Below are 20,138 nucleotides of genomic sequence, written 5' to 3'. Positions count from 1 at the left end.
TCAATTTTTGGATTTTTTAGTTTTGGTTTTCGATTTCTCAATTTCTCGACTTTGCAAAGTTTCGAATTTTAAATTTTTCAAATTTCCCATTGTTCGACTTTTCGATTTCTCGATTTTTCAATTTATTGGTTTTTGAATTTTTGCGATTTTTATTAAATTTTGGTTTTCGATTTCTCAATTTGCCAACATTTTCAAGGTTTCAAATTTTAAGTTTTTCGATTTTTCAATTGTTCGACTTTTTGATTTCTCGATTTTTCAGTTGTTCGATTTTTCGAATCGGTAAATTTTTGATTTTTTAATTTATTGGATTTTCAATGTTTGCATTTTTGTTTTAAATTTTGGTTTTCTATTTCTCAATTTGTCGATTTTTCAAAGTTTCAGATTTTAAGTTTTTCAGTTTTTCAGTTGTCTAACTTTTTGATTTTCAATTTTTCGATTTTTCAATTGTTCGATATTTCTGTTTTTCGATTTTTCGAATTTTTAAATTTTTGATTTTTCAATTTATCGCTTTTTCAATTTTTGCGATTTTTTTAAATTTTGGTTTCCGATTTCTCAATTTGTCGACATTTTTAAAGTTTAAAATTTTAAGTTTTTCGATTTTTCAATTGTTCGACTTTTTGATTTCTCGATTTTTCAGTTCGATATTTCGAATCGTTAAATTTTTTATTTTTCAATTTATTGGTTTTTCAATTTTTGCTCTTTTTTTTAAATTGGGTGTTCGATTTCTCAATTTGTCGACTTTTCGATTTCTCGATTTTTCAATTTTTCGATTTTTCAGTTGTTCCATATTTCTATTTTTCGAATTGTTAAATTTTCAATTTATTGATTTTCAATGTTTGCATTTTTTTTTTTAAATTTTGGTTTTCGATTTCTCAATTTGTCGATTTTTCAAAGTTTCAGATTTTAAGTTTTTCAATTTTTCGATTGTCCAACTTTTTGATTTCTCGATTTTTCAATTTTTCAGTTTTTCGATTTTTCGAATCGTTAATTTTTTTATTTTTCAATGTTTGCTCTTTTTTTTAAATTTGGTGTTCGATTTCTCAATTTGCCGACTTTTCGATTTCTCGATTTTTTAATTTTTCGATTTTTCAGTTGTTCCATATTCTATTTTTCGATTTTTCGAATTGTTAAATTTTTGATTTTTCAATTTATTGGATTTTCAATTTTTGCATTTTTTTTTTATTTTGGTTTTCTATTTCTCAATTTGTCGATTTTTCAAAGTTTCAGATTTTAAGTTTTTCAGTTTTTCAATTGTCCGATTTTTTGATTTTCAATTTTTCGATTTTTCAGTTTGTTCATATTTATATTTTTCGATTTTTCGAATTGTTAAATTTTTGATTTTTCAATTTATTGGTTTTTCAATTTTGGATTTTTTTTTAAATTTTGGTTTTCGATTTCTCAATTTGTCGATTTTTCAAAGTTTCAGATTTTTAGTTTTTCAGTTTTTCAATTGTCTGACTTTTTGATTTTCGATTTTTCGATTTTTCAGTTATTCGATTTTTCGAATTTTTCAATTTACTAGTTTTTCAATTTTTGCAATTTTTTAAGTTTTGATTTTCGATTTCTCAATTTGTCGACTTTTCAAAGTTTCGAATTTTAAGTTTTTCAATTTTTCAATTGTTCGGCTTTTCGATTTTTCGATTTTTTAATTTTTCGATTTTTTAATTTTTCGATTTTTCAGTTCTTCGATATTTCTATTGTTCGACTTTTTTTGTAATTATTAAATTTTTTTATTTTTCAATTCATTGGTTTTTCAATCTTTGCGATTTTTTTACATTTTGGTTTTCGTTTTCTCAATTTGTCGACCTTCCAAACTTTCGAATTTTAAGTTTTTCAATTTTCCTTGTTTAAATTTTAAATTTTCGTCACTTGAGTTCGAAATATTTGAATTTCTCGATTGTTCTTCAATTTTTCGATTTTTCAATATGTGCGATTTTTGTAATTTTTCAAATTTACCATGTTTGATTTCTCGATTTTTCAATTTATTGGTTTTTCAATTTTTGCGATTTTTATAAAATTTTGGTTTTCGACTTCTCAATTTGTCGACATTGCAAAGTTTCGAATTTCAAGCGTTTCAATTTTCCTATTGTTCGACTTTTTGATTTCTCGATTTTTGAATTTCTGGATTTCTCAGTTTATCGATTCACTTATGGTTTTTTTAAATTGTAAATTTTCCAATTTGTAACTTTTCGATTACTAAATTTCTCGTTTTTTTAATGTTTAGATTTTTCGACTTTTCGGCATTTCGATTTTTCAATTTTTTCCTGTTTCAATTTTTTGATTTCCTAAATTTTCGTCACTTAAATTTCGAGATATTTCAATTTCTCGATTTTTCTTCAATTTATCGATTTTTCAATCTTTGCGATTTTTAAAATTTTTCCAATTTACGATTTTCGATTTTTCGATTTTTCGTTTTAAATTTTTAGATTTTTCGATTTTTAGATATTTCAATTTTTCGATTTATTCATTTTTCAATTTTTGAATTTTTCCACTCTCGATTTTTCGATTTATTTAAATTTTTAAATTTTTGATTTTTCAATTCATTGTTTTTTCAATTTTTGGGGTTTTTTAACTCAATTTGTCCAATTTGCAAAGTTTTGAATTTTCGGTTTTTCAATTCTTCAATTGTTCAACTTTTTCACTTCTCGATTTTTCAGTTTTTCGATTTCCCAATTTTTCGATATTTCAGTTTTGAGATTTTTGGATTTTTCGATATCCAGTTTGGGCATTTTTCAATATTTCGATTCCTCTATTTCGATTTTCCGACTTTTCGATTTTTGTTTTTTAGATTTTTCAGTTTTTTGATGTTTCGATATCTTCTTCTTCCGGTTTTTCGACTTATCGGTTCTAGAACTTTCGATTTTTCGATTTTTCAATTTTTTGACTTCTCGAATCATCAAAAGATCAACAAATCGAGCAATCGAAAAGTCAGAATTATGAAATAGAAAAGTCAAAAAATTACAAAATTATGAAATAAAAGACTTAGAAAATTGGAATTCGACGTTTTAAAAGATTAGAAAACAAAAAATTTTAAAATCTAAACAATGAGGTTAGGATAATCGAAAAATGTAAAATTAAATAATCGGATACCTTATAAAAAAATTGTAAGGTGATTAAACTGAGAAATCAAAAACTAAAAAAAATGAAATTTTGAACAATTAAAAATAAAAAAATTAAAAAATTGTAAAATTACAAAATACAAAACTCAAAGATTTATTAAATTGTAAAAATGAAAAATTACAAAGTTTTTAAAATGAAAAATCTTTCTCTCGATTTTATAATTTTTCGTTTATCAAGTTTTCAAATTTGCAATTTTCGATTTTTCAATTCCCCAATTTTCCGATGTTCAAATTTTAAGTTTTGCAATTTTTTGGATTTCTGGATTATCTGACTTTACAATGCTTCGTCTTTTCAATTTTTAAATTTATCAATTTTTAATCTTTCGATTTTTCAATTTTTCAAGTCCTTGATTTTAAATTTTTACATTTATTCTATACATTTCGTTTTTTCATTTTTGATTTTTCAATTTTACAGTCGAAAATCGAAAAATTCAAAAATCGAAAAACTGGAACGCCGGAAAATTGCAAAATCGAAATAGTAGAAGATCAAAAAATCTCAAATCGAAATATTTAAAAATAAAACCAATTAATGAATCGAAAAGTTGGAAAGAAGGAAAAAGTGAATCGAAAAATTGGTGAATCCAAAAAATATAAATTCGAAAAATTATAGAAGCGTCAAAACTGTAACATGAAAGATCAAAAAATTGAAAAATCGAATGAATCCATAATCGAAAAATTGAAACATCAAGAAATTGGGAAATCTGATGATTGAAAAATCAAAAATCGTTCAAAACTTGACAATTGAGAAATCGAAAAATTGTAAAAATATAAAACTGAAAAGTCCAAATATTGCAAAATTACAAAATGGAAAAATCGGAAAATTTCATAATTATGAAATTGAGTTTGGATAATCAAAAAAACGAAAATTAAAAAATGAGATATCTTTAAAAACGAAAAACTGAAAAATTAAAAACTTGAAAAAAAGTTTTGAACAATTAGAAATAAGAAAATTAAAAAATTGTAAAATTACAAAATAGAAAACCTGAAAAATCGAAAAATTGCAAAAAACAAAAAGATTGTAAATTACAGAACTGAATAATCGTATAAATTTAAAATTGAAAAATCAGACAATACCTAGTAAATTGAAAAGTTGAAAAAAGTAAAAGTCCCCTATTCTTGAAAACACTTGCCACTTCACTACCTAATGAGGCGGATTCCTGTTAGAAGTTCCAAAATATCAAATTATAACATCTTCTATCCATGTTTTTTTGTTGAAGCTGAGCAGACGCCAGGTCATGTTTTCCAAGATAATTTGAAAGAAAGCTCAAATTCAATAAAGCAATTAATTAAGCAAAAATAAAATTAATCTGCTTTTATCTCCAGCGTCTTGTTCCAGCCAACACAAAAGGGTAATCAGCGGTGAAAATATAACGACATTCACAGAAGTGCCTGTTGCATTCTCGGCGTGTCATCGCCAGAACTATCAAAGGCGACTTTTCCGACAGCTAAACTTTTATTAAAACTGCACCACGCGAAATATGCGAGTTACACAACTGACAAAACTTGCATCGAATTCGTGCAATTGAAACCGAACAACAAAATTCCGATTCGAATTTTATTCACAACGAAAACGGAATTTTAATCGAAAATGAAACAAAAAAACATTACGTACACAAATCCGGTGATATAATAACCTAGTTTACCGAATCAATTCATGATCGTGAAAGAGTCCCGCGATTTATGTAATTTTTCATTTTTCCGGCCAGAAAATCTTATTACCGACAAAGCCAGTGGCGTAGCTAACTTCCACTGCGCCCCCCCGCAGTTTATAGTAAGCGCCCCCATACACCAAATTTAAAAAGTAATATAAAATTAATATGAAATTACTGGTTTACCAGTAGTGGCGCCGAATAACACAGATTTACAAATAATAATAATTTATACACCATTTTCCCGATTTTTTAATTTTCATTTTCTGGATTTGATATCACAATTTTTCGTTTATTCAATTTTTCACATTTTCAATTCCTCGATTTTTCAATTTTCAATATTTAGATTTTACAATAATTTTCGTGTTTTCGACCGCAATTTTTCGATCTTTAAGTTTCTCAATTTTTAATCTTTCGATTTTTGAATTTTCCGTTTCTTCAATTTCTCAAGTTTTTAGATTTCTCGAAGCTTTCATTTTATAATTTTGCGTTTTTTCATTTTGAGTTTTCAATTTTACAATTTTTCTGTTTTACAACTTTTCCATTTTGTTTATTCGGAAAGTAGAAAATTCGAAAAATTGAAAAATCGGAAAATTAAAAAAATAGAAAAAATTGAAGAAACAAAAAATTGCAAAATCGATAAAACGGAAAATCGAATGGAATTTGTTTTTACGATTTTTTAACTTCGATTCTTTAAACTTTTTAATCTGTATTTCAATTTTTCGATTTTTGGAATTTTCTGTTTCTCATATCTAGGTTTATCGATTTTTTTGAGTTTTTCGATTTTTCGGTTTATCCTTTTTTTAAGTAAATATTTCAATTTTGAATTTTCAGATTTCGGCCTATTTCGATTTATCGATCTTTTGAAGTCTCAAGTTTTCGGTTTCGATTTCTTGCTTTTACGATTTTCAAAATTTTCGATTTTTCTAGTCTATATTTTAAATTTTCGATTTTTAAAATTTTTCATTTTTCCCTTTTATAATCTTTATGTTTCGACTTCCCGATTTTAATTTTTTAATGTGTTTAAATTTTTCCATTTTTGGAATTTTCGATTTCTCATATCTCAATTTTCCAATTAAAAAAAATTTTCGATTTCTCGATTTTTAAGTTTTCGCTATCTCATTTTCTTGATTTTATATCACAATTTTTCATTTTTCCATTACCTTTATTTTTTCAATGTTTCTTTGGATTTTATAATTCTTTGTTTAATAAATTTTTTACATTTTCAATTTTTGATTTTTTAAGTTCTTGATTTCCAATTTTTTTATATTTCGAAGCTTTCATTTTGTACTTTTTCAGTTTTACAATTTTTCTATTTTATAATTTTTTGATTTTGTTTATTCGAAAAGTTAAAAACTCGAAAAAATGAAAAATTGAACCAATGAAAAACTAAAAACCGAGAAACTTAAAAATTTAAAAAAAATAATGAATCGAAGAATGGGAAAGAAGAAAAACCATTCGAATTGAAAAATTGGTAAATCCAAAAATTGTAAAATCGAAAAATTATAGAATCTTGTTGTAAAGTCCAAAAACTATGACATTCAAACACCGAAACATTGAAAAATCGGAGAATTAAAAAATTGGAAAAAATTGAAGAAACAAAAAATTGCAAAATCGATAAAACGGAAAACCGAATGGAAAACGTTTTCACGATTTTTTCACTTCGATTTTTTAAACTTTTTAATCTGTATTTCAATTTTTCGATTTTTGGAATTTTCTGTTACTCATATTTATCGATTTTTTTGAGTTTTTCGATTTTTCTGTTTATCTTTTTTTAAGTAAATATTTCAATTTTGAATTTTCCGATTTCGGCCTATTTCGATTTCTCGATCTTTTGAAGTCTCAAGTTTTCGATTTCGATTTCTTGGTTTTTCGATTTTCAAAATTTTCGATTTTTCTAGTACCTATATATTTTAAATTTTCGATTTTTTAAATTTTTCATTTTTCCCTTTTATAACCTTTTTGTTTCGATTTGCCGATTTTAATTTTTTAATGTGTTTCAATTTTTCCATTTTTGGAATTTTCGATTTCTCATATCTCAATTTTCCAATTTTAAAAATTTTTCGATTTCTCGATTTTTAAGTTTTCGCTATCTCAATTTTAAACATCGCAATTTTGGGAATTTTTCAATTTCTATATTTTTCAGATTTTCGATATTTTCATTTTCCCGATTTTGTAATTTCCATTTTCTTGATTTTATATCACAATTTTTCATTTTACCATTATCTTTATTTTTTCAATGTTTCTTTGGATTTTATAATTTTTTGTTTATTCAATTTTTTACATTTTCAATCTTTGATTTTTTAAGTTCTTGATTTCCAATTTTTTTATATTTCGAAGCTTCCATTTTGTACTTTTTCAGTTTTCCAATTTTTCTATTTTATAATTTTTCGATTTTGTTTATTCGAAAAGTTAAAAACTCGAAAAAATGAAAAACTGAAACAATGAAAAACTAAAAACCGAGAAACTTAAAAATCTAAAAAAAAAAATAATGAATCGAAGAATGGGAACGAAGAAAAGCCATTCGAATTGAAAAATTGGAAAATCCAAAAATTGTAAAATCGAAAAATTATAGAATCTTGAAAATTGTAAAGTCTAAAAACTGTGACATTCAGACACCGAAAAATCGAAAAATTCCAAAAACGAAAAACTGAAAAATTGAATAACTTTAAAAATTATAATTATTAGGAGTGTTACATAATTAAAATGAAAACTAGAAAAACTGCAAATGAAAAATTGAAAAAACGGAAAATTGAAAGCAGAAAATTGAAAAAATAAAGAAAATTAAAAACCCACAGGAAAAATTGCAAATCGAAAAATTTGCGAAATTAAAAACCGTAAACTCGTGAAATTTGCAAACTCTAAAATTTGAAACATCTAAAAGTTGGAAAATCAAAAATTGAAAAATCGAGAAATCGAAAATTTTCAAAAATTGAAAGATTGAAAAATCGAAATTTTGGAAAATCGAAAAACCGAGAAATTCAATCTGAAAAAAGAATTCAAGATGTCGAAAAATCTAAATATCTAAAATTACAATATGGAAAAATTTAACATTAAAAAAAAACACAAAATCAAAGAGTCGAAAAATCGAGAAATTGAGAAATGGAAAAATAAAAATTTAGAAAAACCAAAAATTGAAAAGCATAAAAAAAATTAAAATCGGGTATTCGGAACGTAAAAAAAATAAAATCGAAAAATTGAAAAATTTTAAATTTACAAATTCGAAAACTTGAAAAACTGAAAAACTGAAGAAACGAAAAACCAAAAAATCGACAAATTGAAAAATCTCAAAACTGAAAAGTCGAAAAATTGAAAAACCCAAAAATCGATTTGCGGTAAATCGAAAAATCAAAATTTAAAAAGTTGAAAAATGAAAATATCAAAAAACTGAAAAATATAGACATTCTCAAAATTGAAATGTTGAAAAATTGAGAAATCGAAAACTTGAAAAATCCAGAATCGAAAAAAGAACGAAAAGTAAATACATTTTAAAATCGAAAAAACGAAAAATCGAGATGTAAGAAATCGAAAATTCCAAAATCGAAAAATTGGAAAAAGGTTAAAATCGGGAGATCGAAGCATAACAAAACATAAAATCGAAAAATGGAGAATTTTAAAAATCTAAAAACTTGAAGAAATGAAAAATTGAAAAATCGAAAAGCCGAGAAATCGAAATTAAAAAATTGAGACATCAAAAGATCCGAGAAATGGAGAAATCGAAAAACAGGAAAATTTAAAACTGAAATACATATTTAAACTTAAAAAAAACGATAAATCAAAATATTCAAAAGTCGAAAAATCAGAAATTTTTAAAATCGAAAGATCGAGAAATCGATATATCAAAAAAGTGAAAAATTATAAATTAAAAAATTGGAGATATTGAAAAATCCCAAAATTGGAACAACGAAAACTTGAGAAATCGAAAAACTGAAAAATCGATAAATTGGAAAGGGGAAAAATCGAAAAATCAAAGAATTGATTAATAGAAAAATTGAGAAATGTATTTTTTTTTTGAATTGCAAAAATTGTAAAACTGAAATATCGAAAAATTAAGTAAACTAAAAATCGAGAAATCAAGAAATCGAAAAATTGTAATTCAATTTTGTTTTATTTTTCCACAAAAATTTCGATGTCGAAGATAAAAATTCAACACGGATTCATAGACCATAAGTACACTGTTACTTTTTTTTAATTTATATAACATTTATTTGACAAAATTGTAGAACTGAAGAAACGAAAAATAGAAACATTGAAAAACTAGAAATCGAGAAAAAATTAATGAATCAAAGAACGAATTAAATCGAAAAATGTTCGTAAAGTCCAAAAACTAACATTCAAAGATCGAAAAATTAAAAAATTCCAAAAACGAAAAATTGAAAAAGTGAACAACTCTAATGAAAATTATAATTATTATTACATATCTAAAATGAAAATTAGAAAACCTGCAAATCAAAAATTGAAGAAACGAAAAATTGAGAAATGGAAAAATGAAAATTTAGAAAAACCAAAAATTGAAAAGCATAAAAAAATTAAAATCGGGTATTCGGAACGTAAAAAAAATAAAATCGAAAAATTGAAAAATTTTAAATTTAAAAATTCGAAAACTTGAAAAACCGAAAAACTGAAGAAATGAAAAACCAAAAAATCGACAAATTGAAAAATCTCAAAACTGAAAAGTCGAAAAATTGAAAAACCCAAAAATCGATTTCCGGTAAGTCGAAAAATCAAAATTTAAAAAGTTGAAAAATGAAAATATCAAAAAACTGAAAAATATAGACATTCTCAAAATTGAAATGTTGAAAAATTGAGAAAGCGAAAAACTGAAAAATCCAGAATCGAAAAAAGAACGAAAAGTAAAAACATTTTAAAATCGAAAAAACGAAAAATCGAGATGTAAGAAATCGAAAATTCCAAAATCGAAAAATTGGAATACACGTTAAAAAGGTTAAAATCGGGAGATCGAAGCATAACAAAACATAAAATCGAAAAATGGAAAATTTTAAAAATCTAAAAACTTCAAGAAATAAAAAATTGAAAAATGGAAAAGCCGAGAAATCGAAATTAAAAAATTGAGACATCAAAAGATCCGAGAAATGGAGAAATCGAAAAACCGGAAAATTTAAAACTAAATACATATTTAAACTTAAAAAAAAACGATAAATCAAAATATTCAAAATTCGAAAAATCGATATATCAAAAAAGTGAAAAATTTTAAATTAAAAAATTGGAGATATTGAAAAATCCCAAAATTGGAACAACGAAAACTTGAGAAATCGAAAAACTGAAAAATCGATAAATTGGAAAGAGGAAAAATCGAAAAATCAAAGAATTGATTAATAGAGAAATTGAGAAATGTAAAAATGATTTTTTTTTAAATTGCAAAAATTGTAAAACTGAAATATCGAAAAATTAAGTAAACTAAAAATCGAGAAATCAAGAAATCGAAAAATTGTAATTCAATTTTGTTTTATTTTTCCACAAAAATTTCGATGTCGAAGATAAAAATTCAACACGGATTCATAGACCATAGGTACACTGTTACTTTTTTTTTAATTTATATAACATTTATTTGACAAAATTGTAGAACTGAAGAAACGAAAAATAGAAACATTGAAAAACTAGAAATCGAGAAAAAATTAATGAATCAAAGAACGAATTAAATCGAAAAATGTTCGTAAAGTCCAAAAACTAACATTCAAAGATCGAAAAATTGAAAAAGTGAACAACTCTAATAAAAATTATAATTATTATTACATATCTAAAACGAAAATTAGAAAACCTGCAAATCAAAAATTGAAGAAACGAAAAATTGGTTATTAATCACCTTTATTAACAAACTTGTTAGTTAAATAGCTATTAATTTACCTGATCTCATTTTCAATCTCAATGAAAACCCCTTCTTTAAAAATTGCACATTTTAAAAAAATGCGGGGTGCTATTTACGCCACTGGACAAACCTACCCCCATGAAAAATAAAACCGCACAACCCCACCGACACCACCATTTCAAAAATAGAACCGTAATCAACAATGAATCACATGCGGCCATTCGGGACGAACGTAAATAAAACTCAAAGCGACACGAGACAGACTTTTACGGCCTTTTTATTCGGCCGAGCCGCCGACTGGAAAACCGCCGCCCACAAGCTCTGCGACGATTCGAACTACAAAAATGCAAATTCGCATCTGAAAGCAATTTCCGTCGGCAAATAATAACCGAGTATGGCGGGTCACGTTTCGGTTTCAGCGTAATTATCCGGGTCCGCACTGCCAACTTAAAGAGGTAAAAGCAACAAGTAGCCCGGACTTTCGCAAAAAACTTAATATCAAATGCACCGCCGGTGCTCCCCCGGGCTTTTAATATTCCCGGCTTAAATATGAAATTATTGTTTGCAGGGGAGTCATATCGCACTTCGAATGGACGCATGAGGCTGCGGAGGTCGGATATCAGCAATATAGAGAGGGCGAGGAGCAGAACGTTGAGGATGACTGTCACCATCGTGGCGGTCTACGTGTGGTGCTGCACTCCCTACGTGATCATCACAATGTGGTGAGTAGGCCGCGACTGACGTCACTGATTTATCGCACGGGATAAAAACGGCGAAATTAGATATTCGTCTGAGTGATTTTATTACACCGCTCCTTGCTACTGTCGCTCGGAAGTAAAAATAAAATTCCTCTCGGGTGTGTGTCGCTGGAAGGTGGAAGAGTTGAGGATTTTTTTGGGGCGAAATATGCGGAAAATGAGTAAAGAGCTATTTAAAATATGCCGGGCTCGTTCTCGATATTTTGCGAACGTACGCTGCCAGAAAATTCAATTTGAGTAATTTAGGTGCTATGACAAACATTTGTGAAGGTAGGCGGCTTTTTCATAAATTCGTCATTAAGAGAGTCCTAAATTACGAGAAAAAATTAATTAATTTTAATCCAGAAATTTTCTTAAATAAATAAGGCAGCTAATCAGAGGATATTGAGAATTGTGCCTGCCTTGTACTCCCCGGCTCGAGTAAATCGAGTATTGATCTGAAAAGCTCTTGTCCGTGTCGTTAAAAATAATGAAATTTTTTACGAATATCTTTTTTATTTCGTCGGTAAACACAAACGGTTCAAGGTTCAACCTAGATACTATCTTTTTTCTTCTCGAGCGTACGCTAAGGAAGCGTTGTAATCAAGTCCATCGGATGAGTCCCTAATGTTATGTTTTGTCGACCTTTCATGACCCCTAGAGTGCGAAGAAATAGGTCTGCCGTTTCCGTCTGCCTGTCCGTCTGGACGGATCGTTGTAAAACGCCAACAAAAAATGAAAATATATTACTGTTATTATTAGTAATGGAAAAACTCATTTTTTACCTTCGACCAATTTTTAAATTTTTTCATAATTTTCCGTTCTTTCAAGTTAAATTTTTTTCAGTTCTTGATTTTTATTTTTCCTTTTCCCGATTTTTTAACTTCATTTCCTCGATTGTATATCACAGTTTTTCGCTAATTAAATAAATTAGTTTTTTTTGATGAAAAGTCAAAAATCGAGAAAATAAAATTAAAATCTAGAACATGAAAATTAAAAATCGAAAAATTACAAAATTCTGGATTTAAAAATTAAAAAAATTGATTTTGAATTTTTAAAGATCCGTCATTATTTCGATTTTACGATTTCTCACTTTTTAAATTTTTCTCCATTTTTTCCATTTTTTAGTTTATTCTTCAATTTTTGAATTTTTCCATTTTTCGATCTTATAATTTTTCGAGTTTTCAACTTTTCGATTTTACAAGTTTTCGTTTTTGTTTATTCTCAATTTTTAAGTTTTAATTATCCGAGTTTTCAATTTCTACCATATTTTTTCTGTTTTCCGTTTTTTCAAATTTTGAATTTTCAATTTTAAATTTTCCCTTTTTCGACTTTTCAATTGTAATTCTTTAAAATTTTTCGATTTTCACGGTTTCCTTTTTTCAATGTTGCGATTTTTCAAATTTTCAAATTTTTTAACGAAAAGTCAAAATTCGAAAAATGAAAATTAAAATCTAGAACCTGAAAAATTAAAAATCGTAAAATTACACAACTTTGGATTGAAAAAATTAACAAATCGATTTTGAATTCCTAAAGATCCTTCAGTTTCTCGATTTTAACTTTTAAATTTTTCGATTGTACAGTTTTTGATTTGCAATTTTTCAATTTTATTTGTTAGATTTTTCAGTTTTTAATTTTTTGATTTTAAAATTTTAGAATTTTAGTTTTTCTATTTGCAATTTTTGGCTTCCAATTTTTCGATTTTACAAGTTTTCGTTTTTTTTTAATAAATTAGTTTTTTTTTAAATTAAAATCTAGAACTTGAAAAATTAAAAATCGTAAAGTTACAAAATTGTAAATTAAAAAAAATTAAAATTGAAAAATTAATGTTCGAAAAATTGTAAAATCGTAAAAATGGAAAAAACGAAATATTTAAAAACCCAAAATTTTGAACAGTAAAAAGTTGAAAAATTGAAAAATAAAAAAATTTAAATTGAAAACTCGAAAAATTGCAATCAAAAAATTGTAACAGAAAAAACAAAAAATCAAAAAATAGAATAACTGAAATTGTAAAATTACAAAATTCAAAAATCGGTGCCAATTAAAAAAATGCTCAGGCAATATAATTGAAATATAAAAACAAAATATCTAGTGGAAAAATTAAAGTTGAAAAATTGCAAAATTTTAAAATTTAAAAATCGAAAAATTAAAAAAATTAAAATTGAAAAATCAGAAAATTGAAAAATGCCAAATCAAAAGCTTATAGAAACAGTAAAAAATCTAAAATCGCAAAATTGTAAATGCAAATCAAATAAATGAATAGAGAAAAAATAGAAAATTGAAAAGTTGAAAAAATGAAAAATCCTAAAATTGTAAAACTGAAAAAACAAAAAATTGAAAAATCAAAAAATTGCATATCAAAAATTGAATAAATGAAAGATTGCAAAAAAAAAATCGAAAAATGGAATAATTGAAAAACTGTGATATAAAAATGAACAATTTTCCAAAATTCAAAAATCGGTTCCAATAATTATAAAAATAATAACATCACACAGTACAAATATTAAAACAAGAAAATTAAAAATCGAAAAGCTGAAAAACTAAAAAATCAAGAACCGCAAAAAGATAAAATTGAAAAAATATGAAAGCTTGAAACATTAAAACACTGTAAAATGAAAAATTCAAGAGATGTAAAAATGAAAACTAGCAAAATTGTGAAATTAAAAAAGTGTAAATTAAAAATTCGTAAGAACCAAAACCCAAAAAAATCTGAAAATCGGAAAACTGAAAAATGCAAATCGAAAAAGTGACTAAATAGAAAATTGAAAATAAGAAAAACTGCAACTTTGTAAAATTGAAGGAAGAAAAAATTAATCGAATTCAAAAATTACAGAATCGTCAAAATTGTAAAACTGAAATATCGAAAAATTAAAAAATTAAATATCGAGAAATTGAAAATTTTCACATTGAAAAAAACAAAAATTGAACATTGAAAAACCGAGAAATTTAAACAATAAGAAAAAACCTAAACGAAAAATTGTGAATCGGGAAACATGAGAAACGAAAAATTGCAAAATCTAAAAACTGAAAAATCCAAGTCAGGAAATTGAAAATCTGAAAAATTTAGAAATGAACAAACGAAAATTTTAATCAAAAAATTGAAGACGCAAAAATGAAAAGTTGAAAAATAGAAATCGAAAAATTTGAGAAACGAAAAATTGAAAAATTAAAAATGAAAAAGTTGAAAAATCTTATAAATGAAAAACTTTTATTCTAAAATCGCAAAATTGAAAAAGTGAAAATTCTTTAAAAACAATTATTATTACATATTTAAAATTAAAACTAGAAAAATTTCAAATCAAAAATTGAAGGAACGAAAAATTGAAAAATCGAAGAAGTGAAGAAACAAAAAATCGAAAGATGAATAAATGAATAGAAAAATTGTAAATAAGAAAAAATGAATCAAATCGACAAATTACAGAATCGTAAAAATTGTAAAATTTGTAAAGTCGAAAAATTATAAAATTGAAAGATCGAAAAATTAAAAAATTAAATATCCAGAAATTGAAAAATTTCACATTGAAAAAAAAGAAAAATAAAAATCAGAACATTGAAAATTAGAAATTTAAAAAATAAAAAACCAGAAACGAAAAATTGCGAATCGAAAGAGAAATGAAAAACTGAAAGATACAAAATTTGGGAAATCGAAAAACTGAAAAATTTTAAAATAAAAAATCGAAAAATTTTTAATCTGACAATTCAAAAAGCAAAAATGAAAAGTTGAAAAATCGCAAATCGAAAAATTGGAGAAACGGAAAATAAAAAAATTAAAAACCGAAAAGTTGAAAAATCCTATAAATGAAGAATTTTTATTCTAAAATCGTAAAATTGTATAAGTGAAAATTCTTTAAAAATATATATTTTTTTTGCAAATAAAAATTGAAGAAACGAAAAACTGAAAAATCGTGAAATTGAAAAATCTAAAATTGGAAAAATCGAAAAATTGGAAATCGAAAAATTGCAATTCAAAGAAGTGAAGCAACGAAAAATCACAACATGAGTGAAATTGATTAGAAAAATTGGAAAGAAGAAAAAATGAATCGAATCCAAAAAATTGTATAATCGTAAAATTGTAACATTGGAAGATCGAAAAATTAAAAAATTAAATATAGAAAAATTGATAATAATAATAATAATAATAATAATAATAATAATATATTTATTTATCCAGCAGACTAATATATAGTCCATAGTGGATACAACCACAGGAACAATATTAAATTTACAATAAACACATAAACAATATTAAATTTACAATAAATACATAATGCTCACAACATTGGTACACTTACACATGATTCAATTCCAACAATTGTTTCCTTACATTAGCTTTACTAAAATTATGAAAAAATATATCTAGACGACCATCACAAACAGAATTATATAAGCGAAAAGCATATATCAATGGACAGTTATAATGATGAAAAGTATTGGGTATAGCAAAATAAAATAACTTTGGACATCGGCTAATTTGTCTTGGGATGTTGAATTTGATTTCATGGAGAAGCTCCTGACAACATATCTGACCTAAAGTGAGTTTTTGTAGAAAAATTAAACTAGCTGCATTTCTTCTTCTTATTAAAGATTGTTCATTGACAATAGACAATAAGCTAGATTGATCACAATGTCTGCTTGGATACCTATTATACATTTTTAAAAATAAATACTTTGCAAATTTGCGCAAGACATTCTCTAACAAGTCAATATATTTTTGGTAATACGGCTTCCATACAATGCAACAATATTCCATTCTTGACCTTACTAAAGCATAAAAAAGTATTTTGATACATTGTATGTTAACAAAATCCATGGTGTTACGACGAATAAATCCTAGCTGTTGCATAGCAGTCTTGGTGACATGCAGGATGTGTGGGGCAAATGACAAACTACAGTCCATAACAACACCTAAATCAGATATCTGTTGACAATTCTCAAGTACATTGATGAATTTCACTTTGAAAAAAAGAAAAATAAAAATCAGAACTTTGAGAAACCGAAAAATTTTAGAAAATAAAGAAAAAACCCGAAACGAAAAATTGCAAATCGGAAAACTTAAGAAATGAAAAATTGGAAAATCGAAAAATTGAAAAATTTAAACTCGTAAAATTACAAATCTAAAAATTGAAAGATCCAAAAGTTAGGAAATCGAAAAACTGAAAAATGTTAATATGAGAAATTTTTAATCAAAAAATTGAAAACTTGAAAATCGAAAAATTGAAAAATCGTATTAATGAAAAACTTTTATTCTAAAATCGTAAAATTGAAAACCGAAAAATTGCAAATTGAAAATTGGAAGTCGAAGAATTGAAGAAACGAAAAATCGGAACATGAATGAAAATAAATAGAAAAATTGGAAAGAATCGTCAAGATTGGAAAATCGAAAACTGTAAAATTGAAAGATCGAACAATTAAAAAATTAAATATCGAGAAATTGAACAATTTCATATTGAAAAAAAGAAATATTAAAAGCAGAACATTGAAAAACCAAGAAATTTAAAAACTGAAGAAAAAACCTGAAACGAAAAATTTTAAAATGAAAAATCGAGAAATTTTTAATCCAGAAATTGAAGTAGCAAAAATGAAAAGTTGAACTAAATCGCAAATCGAAAAATTGAAAAATCGTATAAATAAAAAACTTTTGTCTTAAAATCGTAAAATAATAATAATAATACTTGTGGCTTGACTTCGCCTATTATTATTTAATAAAGTCTTAAATCTTTAAAAATGTCTTCGCCTATTATTATTTAATAAAGTGCTATTACTATTATTATTATTATTAAAATTGAAAAGTGACAAATCTTTAAAATTGTAATTATTATTACAAATTTAAAATGAAAATCGACACATGAATGAAAATGAATAAAAAAAGGAAAGAAGAAAAAATGAATCGAATCGAAAAATTACAGAATCGTCAAAATTGCAGTCGAAATATTGAAAAATTGAAGGATCGAAAAATTAAAAAATTAAATATCTAGAAATTGAAAATTTTTACATTGAAAAAAGAAAAATCGAAAAATTGGATCGCAAAACTTAAATAAAAATTATAAAATCGAATTACTAAAAATCGATTTAATGAAAAATTAAAAATTGAAAACTCGAAAAATTACATATCGTAAGACTGAAAAAACAAAAATTTGAAATCGGAAAACCAAAATTTATAAAATCGGAACTATGCAAAATCGAAATGAAAAAACGAAAAATTGGAAGATTGAAAAACTAGAAATCGTTAAATTTGAAAATCAAAAAAACCAATCCTATCGAAAAATTGAAAAATTAAATATTGCAAAATTAGAAAATGAAATAAATGAAAAAAATTTAAAGTTATTAAATTTAAAATGAAAACTGGAAAAATTTCTGGAAAAACGAAAAATTGAAATATCCAAAAATTGAAAAATTTGACTTTGAAAAAAAGAAAAATTATAAAATCAAAACATCGAAAAACCTGCAAATTGAAGGAACCAATAATTGAAACAATCGAAGTAGAAAAAACAAAAAATGATAAAATCGGAACATTGAAAAATTTAAAACTGTAAACATTAAGAAAATAAAAAATTGAAGAACCGAAAAATCGAAAAATTCAAAGTCAAATAAATGAAAAAGTTATAAAATGCAATAATTGAAAAATGAAAAATTCTAAAACTGTAAAATTGAAAAAATGAAGTATGTACTTACATGTTTTAAAAATTATTATTGATCTTTATTGATCTTTATTGATCTTTATTGATCATTGATCATTCTACAGGTAAAAACCCAGTTACAGAGATCAAAGTATAAAAAAAAAAGTGTAAGATCCTTAGAACCCAAAAAAATAAAAAAATAAAGACAATAAAAAGTCGGAACGAAATGAAAAATTGAAAACTCATGAAACTCCGAAACGAAAAATTGCAAAATCAAAAATTAAAACATCCAAAAATTGGAAAAAGAAAAACTGAAAAATTTAAAAATGAAAAATTGCAAATCGGAAAATTGAAGAAACGATAAAGTGAAAAAATTGAAATTGAAAAAACAAAAAAATAATAAAATTAGAACATTTAAAAGCCGGGAAATTTAAAAAATGAAGGGAAAAAAACTGAAATGAAAAATTTTGAATCGGAAAATTGAAAAATTGAAAACTCGTCAAATTGCAAATCAAAAAAGATCCAAAAGCCAGGAAATGGAAAAACTGAAAAATTTTAAAATAAAAAATCGAGAAATTATTAATCCAATAATTGAAGAAGCAAAAATGAAAAGTCGAAAAATCTCAAATCGAAAAATTAGAGAAACGAAAAATTAAAAAATTAAAATTCGAAAAATTGCAAAATTTAAACTCATGAAACTGCAAATAAAAAAATTGAAAAATCTAAAAACTGAAAGATCCAAAAGTTGAAAAATCGAAAAACTGAAAAATTTAAAAAGTAAAGATCGAGGGATTTTTAATCTAAAAATTGAAGAAGCAAAAATGAAAAGTTGAAAAATCGCAAATCGAAAAACTGAAATATCCAAAAACTGGGAAATCTAAAAAAGTTGTATGTCGTAAAATTGAAGAAACAGAAAAAATCAAAAACAAAAATTATTGAAACATCTAAAAATTATAAAATCGAAAAAAGCAAACCAAAAAGATAAAGATTCGACAAATTGAAAAAACAAAAAATTGAAGAAACAAACAATGGAAACTCGAAAAATTGAAAAATCAAAAACATTGAAGAAATAAAAAATTTAAGAATCGAAAAAATGAATAATTTTAAAATAAAAACTCGAAGATTTGGATGTAGTAAATTTAAAAAACAAAAAAGTGAAAGATTGAAAAATTGCAAAATCGCAAAATTGAAAAATTAAAAATCGAAAAATTGAAAAATCATACAGATGAACGACTTTTATTCTAAAATGGTAAAATTGAATAAGTGAAAATTCTTTAAAAATATAATTATTATTATATATTTAAAATGAAAACCAGAAAAAGTGCAAATTGAAAAATTGAAAGTCGAAGAATTGAAGAAATGAAAAATCGGAACATGAATGAAAATAAATAGAAAAATTGGAAAGAATCGTCAAGATTGGAAAATCGAAAATTGTAAAATTGAAAGATCGAACAATTAAAAAATTAAATATCGAGAAATTGAACAATTTCATATTGAAAAAAAAAAATAATATTAAAAGCAGAACATTGAAAAACCAAGAAATTTAAAAACTAAACAAAAAACCTGAAAATTTAAAACTCCTGAAATTACAAACGTAAAAACTGAAAGATTCAAAAGTTAGGAAATCGAAAAACTGAAAAATTTTAAAATGAAAAATCGAGAAATTTTTAATCTAGAAATTGAAGTAACAAAAATGAAAATGAAAAATTGGAAAATCGTATAAATGAAAAACGTTACATATTTAAAATGTAAATTAAAAAAATTGAAAATCAAGAATTGAAGAAACGAAAAATTGAAAACCAAAAAATCAGTTTTTCGACTGAAAAAATTTTAAATGAAAACACGAAGAGTTGCATATCCTAAAATTTAAGAAACAAAAAAAAATGAAAAATTGAAATATACCACATCGAAAAATTGAAGAAACACAAAATTGAAAAGATTAAAATATAAAAAACTCAAGAACCCCAAATCGGAAAATTACAAATCGAAAAACTGAATAAACAAAAAAAAATGAAAAATTGAAGAATTGAAAACTTCTAGTCAGCGTTATTTACGCCATTGGTTTTTACTTTATAGGAATTATCAGAAAACAAAAATCACAAAAATAGTTTATGACTTTTCAAAGAAGCGGAATTTGTTGCGCTGAACTTCAAAGGCGGGGGAAGTTCTGTTGAAATAACCCTCAGCCA

General features: G+C 24.7%; 1 protein-coding gene across 3 annotated transcripts in view; it reads left to right on the top strand.

Annotated features, from left to right (window-relative positions):
- LOC135139703 (adipokinetic hormone/corazonin-related peptide receptor variant I-like) overlaps positions 1–20,138 on the top strand; it is a 243,025-nt gene that overhangs the window by 170,318 nt on the left and 52,569 nt on the right. For all 3 annotated transcript variants that reach the window (XM_064070006.1, XM_064070005.1, XM_064070007.1), the window contains exon 4: positions 11,164–11,317. In XM_064070006.1, the coding sequence (XP_063926076.1) occupies positions 11,164–11,317 (154 nt within the window). The remainder of the gene's footprint in view (positions 1–11,163; positions 11,318–20,138) is intronic.

Source organism: Zophobas morio, unplaced genomic scaffold (genome assembly GCF_036711695.1).
Source record: "Zophobas morio isolate AGI-343-1 ecotype UQ-CSIRO unplaced genomic scaffold, CSIRO_AGI_Zmor_V1 ptg000033l, whole genome shotgun sequence".
Taxonomy (NCBI): domain Eukaryota; kingdom Metazoa; phylum Arthropoda; class Insecta; order Coleoptera; family Tenebrionidae; genus Zophobas; species Zophobas morio.
Note: the sequence above shows the minus strand (reverse complement) of the source record. Positions and strands in the feature narration are given on the sequence as shown.